Source organism: Pagrus major, chromosome 10 (assembly GCF_040436345.1).
Source record: "Pagrus major chromosome 10, Pma_NU_1.0".
Classification (NCBI taxonomy): domain Eukaryota; kingdom Metazoa; phylum Chordata; class Actinopteri; order Spariformes; family Sparidae; genus Pagrus; species Pagrus major.
This window is the reverse complement of record NC_133224.1, coordinates 2086062-2092637: the sequence shown is the minus strand read 5'-3', so window position 1 is coordinate 2092637 and position 6576 is coordinate 2086062. Positions and strand designations below refer to the sequence as shown.

The 6576-nt window shown below is 37.3% G+C and overlaps 1 protein-coding gene across 1 annotated transcript; it reads right to left on the bottom strand.

Moving 5' to 3' along the window:
- Positions 1-3054: 3054 nt before the first annotated feature.
- On the bottom strand, positions 3055-5418 carry LOC141003900 (butyrophilin subfamily 3 member A2-like). Its single transcript, XM_073475380.1, has 5 exons — positions 5309-5418; positions 4707-5048; positions 3933-4220; positions 3708-3827; positions 3055-3563 (listed from the first exon to the last, which is right to left on the bottom strand). The coding sequence occupies exons 1-5, from the start codon at positions 5412-5414 to the stop codon at positions 3148-3150; spliced, it is 1272 nt and encodes a 423-aa protein (XP_073331481.1). The 5' UTR covers positions 5415-5418; the 3' UTR covers positions 3055-3147.
- Positions 5419-6576: the final 1158 nt, after the last annotated feature.

Below are 6576 nucleotides of genomic sequence, written 5' to 3'. Positions count from 1 at the left end.
GCTGCTGCTATTGGTGACGGGACTACTTCTCTGCAGGAAACACAAAGGTAGAGCGATGCTGTGTCCTTTTTCTTTAACCTAGTCTGTGTTGAGTGTTTTTTAACACATCAGTCCTATTGTAGTTGCAAATGTCATCAGTATTTAGAGATAAAGTAGATTTTTTTTAAGCACAACTTCTAGTAGACAGGGTTGAATACAGACAATAACACTTACTCTTAATTACAGTGAATATCTTTATGATGGTGTTTTTCATGTTAATTCTCATCCACTTCTCCTCCTTGCCTCCATACTTCCTCTGATTGTACAGGATTTATTGTCTTCAGTGTCATTTCTAAAACACATGCACTGAAGTTCTTCCTTTAAAGAGTCATGTATTGATGACACTTGTTCTTTTCTGTCCTTCTGTGTTGATCTGTTTTTCATCTGGAAAGGTATTACATTTACATTGTACGGATTTGTTTTCTCAACCAAAGTCAGTAGGATGAATACTGACTTTGGTTATCCTCAGATAAGTTTGCACTCCAATAATTCATTTTGGAAACCTTTAAAAATATTTGGCAAAATTTCATCAACATCAGCAAAAGCAAGTCTTTGGAGCAACAAGTTTCAGTAATCTTCAGTCTTCAGTAATATAGAGTAAAATACTACTTTTACTAAGTATCTCTACACATTATTGCAATGTGTTTCATTTTATACCCATCAGACCTGATGAAATATTCTCAGATATGTCTGCAGAACACTGTTTCCTTCAAAGTACTGGTTCTGGTGATAATTTAACTGTCTCTGTAACAAACTACAGACTGAAACATAAGGCTCCCCAGTAGCTTTAATCTAATTGTCTACAGTACATGTTATCAGGTTTGTATGGAAGAGTTTTAGGGTCAGGGGTCAGAAAAAACAGATGAGAGGAGGAAGTTTCTTTCAAGTATGCACTTTAAGAAAAAAGTCGAACTGTAGAGAATAAAGTCGACATTTCAAGATTAAAAGTCGAACTTCACACAGCTCATATGACCGCCTCAACAAAATGCCTTGTGTAGATGAACTGGTGAAACTGTACTTCACAATCGGCGTCACAACCTGAGCAAACACCATTAAATACTACGTGGGGAATTAATTTGACTTTTTCCCCAAACAGAGCCAGACGTGTCCAGAACCGGAACCAAGCCACGTTTAACAGACAGGACTGTCTATTCTTCAGTCTACTATAGGTAAGACTGAGGCTCTTTCCTCTGATATCCAGTTACAACCACATTGTTCACACTTACCACTTTAAAGATGATGTAAAAAGCTCTCCACAAGAAAAAGCTTTGCGATGAGTTCAGTGGAGTGAGTGAAATGTACTTAATACGTTCTTTGGAGGTTTAAACCAAAATGAACATCGACGTCCATAAATAATGATACAATTGTCTTTAGCATTCCTGTTTTGAATTACTGTGGATTGACCTGATGATCTAAACTCTGAAGCTCTTTCCATTTTCCCTTTGAGATAAAATCTCTTATTGTGTATTTCCTGTGTGTTACAGGCCACTGACACCTGACTGAAGTACAGAAGAGATGGTCTGTTTAAAGTTTGCTCCCTTGCTAACTTTTAGCTGATGATTTTATGCTAGCTCAGTTTTTTTTATATATATATAATATTCAATCTGTGAAAAATATTTGAAAATGTAAATGTAAATGTAAAAACATGTTATTTGGCCAATTTTAAATTCACTGCAAAGCACGTTTGATTTTCTTGCCATTATATTTTCTATCATGAAGTGACTAGTGATGTAAATTATAAACTTTTTAATTCTCTTCTTGATCAATAAAATCATACAATAACTAACAGCTGTGCGTTCACTGAAAGTACTGTTGGTTACATTGTTACTGTTTGTCTCTGAGTGAAGAGACTCTCCACTTTAAGGTCACTTTGTGTTGATCAAGGGAAGTCAGAGTGATGACGCACACCTGTGTCTTATATGCCTGTGCATGTCATCACATATCATAGAGCATTAATTATAATCTAACACAGTGAGACGTGATCTGTATATCTCAAATCAATTTAACTGTACGTGTCAAAAATTAAAGCCTTAAATCATGGCAGATGAAGAAGATACAATAAGATGACAAATTAAAAAAATGTAAAATTTTGCAACAGTTTGACTTTGTTGATTGAAATTCTGGTGAAAATAAAAACAGGCAGATGAAAACAGACTTAATGGCAGTTGACCTGAATTACCAACATACAGCATGCAAGCTGTTTACAGCATTTGAGAAGGGTCGTACGGTTCATCTCTAGTTCAGTCTTTATCTGGGGTCTTTGGCTTGGTCACGTCAACATGTGCATTTTTGAGCATCAGTGGTTTATTGAAGCGTGACAGTTAAACCACATCGTTCTATCTGTTTTTGTCTGTTCACATGTCTGAAGATGCTGTTTATGAGAACTGAACTGCTGCTGCACTTAAATACACTCACTGTGGTCAGCAACCAACATGATGTGGTTGCAGCAGTTCGACCTGAAGCAGACACACCGAGCTCCGAGAAACTTTTATCTTGAGTTTCCATCAACGTACTGAAACAGTGACATCTGTTAAAGCTTGCTGATTCTCCCCTTGGGGCCCGGTCACATTTATAATAGCAAGTATTCACACCACATTCATTTCAGTTTTTAAAACCACACACAGCAGTTTACTGTACTGTGGGTCCTCATTGTGTTTGCATTGCGCATGTGCACGAGTACACGAGGAATGTGATATACAGTCCTGATGGTTTCACACGATACCACACATACACTGTTTTGAAGTTTCTTTAGTTCTTTATTAAAATCTCTATTAGCTTTCACAAGATGGTCATTAATCTTCACGGGGCCCTTTAACAAATGCTCAAATTAACATCTCAATAGCAACAAAACACAAAAATGCTATACGAGTCAAACACAGAGATAGAAACTCTTTTTATATTTATAAAAAACAAGGAAGAAGAACAAGCTATCTATTAAACAAATAAAAACAAAAAGAAAAATGTAAAAATTGTTTTTTGAGGAGTTAAAAAAACAACATATTTATATATATATATATATACTATATCTTTCTTCTCATCTCTCTGTGTTTTCACTTACACTGTATGTTTCAACTTGCATGTTCAGTGTTTAACACTCTTCAGTCCACATTACTTTTCATTCATCTGGTTCTCTGCTTCCTTCTTTTCTGTCGTTTTAACAATCACTTTCTCTGTCATCTGTAATAGTTTCTCTGTGTTCAGTACCATAGTCTCAAGTTCCTTCAGTCTGTCCTTCAGGTTCCAATTGTTCTGATATATTATTTCTTTATGCGTCGTGTGGTGATCTGGTGCTTCCTCCACTGACTTAAGCTTACTTTCATTGTCCTCCACCAGTTCCTCTACCTTCATCCGTAGGTCTTTCAGTTCATCTCTCTGTTTATTCAATGCCTTCTTCTGTTTCACCAGTGTGTCAGCCATGTCTTTGTGTTCTTCCTTTTTCCTCTGTAATTCTTCAGCAATCTCTGCTGTTTTCTTGTCATTCTCTGCCACGAGCCGCTGTTCTTCTTGTGAGGTCATCTTGGTTTCTGTGAGGAAATAAAGACAGGAACAGTTGAATTTCAAGTGTGCATCTATTGTTTGATGTTGTGCTGTTCTTTCCATCTGTCTGTCTTCTATCTTGAATTTTAAAATTAAGGACAGAAGGTAAAAACAATGAATTTGTAACATACCGGTTTTGTTTCGCCTCAATTTCCATACAGCAAAGACAACTGCAAGAGCACATGTGAAGCAAGCAACCACACTGATGGTGATACAGGCAGCAGAACTGGATGGGACCATGAAGAAATCATCTGAAATAATGACAGAAAACATTGAACCACATTTAAAAAATATAATACCTCCACTGTTTGAAGTGAAAACAATGAGCACATCGTACATTAATAAGTGATTCCTACCTGGAACATGTATGAGTGTCTCTCTGGTCTGGTTGGTGCTGTTCTGTTGGACTCTACAGGTGAAGCTGTTGCCGTGTCTCTTCTCCACAGTCACTCTGCTGCTGACAGTATAGAGGTCATCTGGACCGCTGACTGTCTCTGTAGGTCCAGCAGAGAGGAGGTTTCCCTCAGCATCCAGCCAGAACACCTCAGGTTCTGGATACCAGCCTGTAGAGTTACACTTTAAGACCACGCCACCGGAGGTCCTGTCAATCCCTGCTAAACTGATGGCCGGCGAAGCAGCAGTCGCTGACGAGGAGAAGAAGATATAAAAATAGTCACAAAATGAGTTTAGATAGCAATAATCTTTTCAACTCCTACTGTCACATTTTAACATTTTCACATATTAACTTGATGTCTGTTGTATGTGGTGGTGTAACGTAGTCCATATTCAAGAATTTTAGCAACACATCTATGACTTCATTGGAAGTACGTTTGGGAAAAACCTTTGAAATGCATAATTGAGTATTTGATGCTAATAAGCTATATATGAGTGTATTTCTTTAATTCAATTCCTCTTTTCTTTCTCACCACCATTGGCTAAAGTCAAATTAGGCATTGAACAACCCATCACCAATCAAGAACTGTTCATTGATTAGTATAAGCAGCAGTTGCTGCAACAATTTGATCTCATCTCTGTGGGCAATGGTGAAAAAAATATGTTCATACCACCACTACAACAACAACAACAATAACAATGACAACTAATAATAATAATAATATATGCATGCTTACCAACAACAAGTTGAACAATAGAGTCTTTATCCAAATCTGGAAAGTAACATCTGTATATTCCCTTATCAGAGAGTTTGACTTTGGAGAGTTTCAGTGAAATGTCTCCACGCTTCAGCTTGTCGGTGGACACTGATGTTCGTCCTTTGTAGGACAGATGCTGATTAACATGAAGGTTTTGACGTTCATGCCACACATGGACAAATCTGGGATTCAAGTCAGGTCTCGCCCACTCAAACGTCATACCCACAGCATCCCCAGCTGGTTTCAGATGGCATGGCAAAATAACATCCTCACCAATGGTTACAATCAACGGCTGCAGTGGACCAACTACCTGAAACTGACCTGGAAGGAAACATTATACAGTCATAATCAGGCCATTTCAAACTTTTTTATATCATCACCGCCAACAAAAATAAGTGCTTCCTGGGTCAGATGTATACATTCCCTTGAACACAGTCACTTTACTTTAATAGCATTACCATTCAGGATATGTGAGACCGGACAACATTGTTTAGTAACAGTACAAAAAATATCTCTATGTTATGTTTTTCATTTGAATTTAACCGTTTAACTTTTAAACATTGTGTTTGTGTGTAAGTTACCTCCACAGCAGCGTGTCAGGAGAAGCAGCACAGCGGTGTGATAAAAAACTGAGAAGTTAAAAGCAGTGAGCTCAGATTTCAACTGCCTTATCTTCAGGAGAAGCATCGTAGAGGTCTGCAAAAACACAAAAAACACATGAAAAAACAACAACAAACTTTCAAGTGAATGCTCAAGTCAGGAGCATTATGCATTATGTTGCTGCATAACATACTGCAGGTAAAGAAACAGAGGAAAAATGTGGGCAAGCCCAACAATAAGATCACAGACATACACCCAAACAGGTGTTTAACATTACTCAGGGGGCCATTTTGTGAGGTCAATTGTCAATATACGTGTAGGCATCTCACCCCTACATGGACAGAGCCACGTTGTGCGGAAGTAAAACCAGTAAAACATTTACTAGCTGCATATAAACTTCTGACAAATCTCATACTGTATGTTAACATTAAGAATAATTATGCACAGAAACTCGTTTTTTTAAAACTGAGGATTTATTGTAATTCTAATTGGGACCCACCTATGATATGAGACATAAAACTATTATGCTTTTATAATACACACCGTGCTGTACCTAACTGTACTTGTTGTAGGGCTTCTAAGTTACATTGCAGTCAAGAAAATGACTCACATTTCAACCAACAGCAGTTTTTACATATTCAAATTACAATAACTATCAATCTAAACTATCCAAACTATCACTTATATACAATTTGTACCCTTGAGATGAGAAAAATACTACTTATGTGTTTTTATGACGGACATGCCTATGCTGCACACAGTTAAATCCTTAAAATGAAAAGTTAGTGAGAACATCAATATTCTTATTAATTAAATGATAAAAAAGTACATTTTCAAAATCTCATACCTGTTTGCGTCAACGATCTGCTCACTGCGGTAAAGTAAGCTGCAGTCAAAGTCCTCAATGCATGAACTTTGATCCAGGCAATCTGGAAAGAGAGGTGTGTCCACCTAACGTCTAAAGCCATGTTTAGCCTCATCAGTCAGCTGAAGCAGAACTAAACATCATAAAACAGCAAGGACCCCCAACTTCATATGACTGATGTCAGTGTTCCACAGTGGAGATGATTTATTGATTGAAAATAGAAAAAAAAGGAAACTTAGAAAACAAAAATCAAACAATACTACTACAACACAATACGACGAGTCAAACTGTGTAGAGCCGACCGGCAGATGTGATGGAAAAATGGCATATGACAGAGCGTATGAAAAGCAGCAGTGTGATCTAGGAGGATAAGCATGTTGAGTC

Excerpts from the sequence above, each read along its gene's own strand:
- LOC141003900 (XM_073475380.1), bottom strand. The coding sequence starts at position 5,414 with ATGCTTCTCCTGAAGATAAGGCAGTTGAAATCTGAGCTCACTGCTTTT. Across the intron at positions 4,221-4,706 it reads TATTGTTCAACTTGTTGTTG|CGACTGCTGCTTCGCCGGCC; the intron begins GTAAGCATGCAT and ends TCTCCTCGTCAG. Across the intron at positions 3,828-3,932 it reads GACACTCATACATGTTCCAG|ATGATTTCTTCATGGTCCCA; the intron begins GTAGGAATCACT and ends TCATTATTTCAG.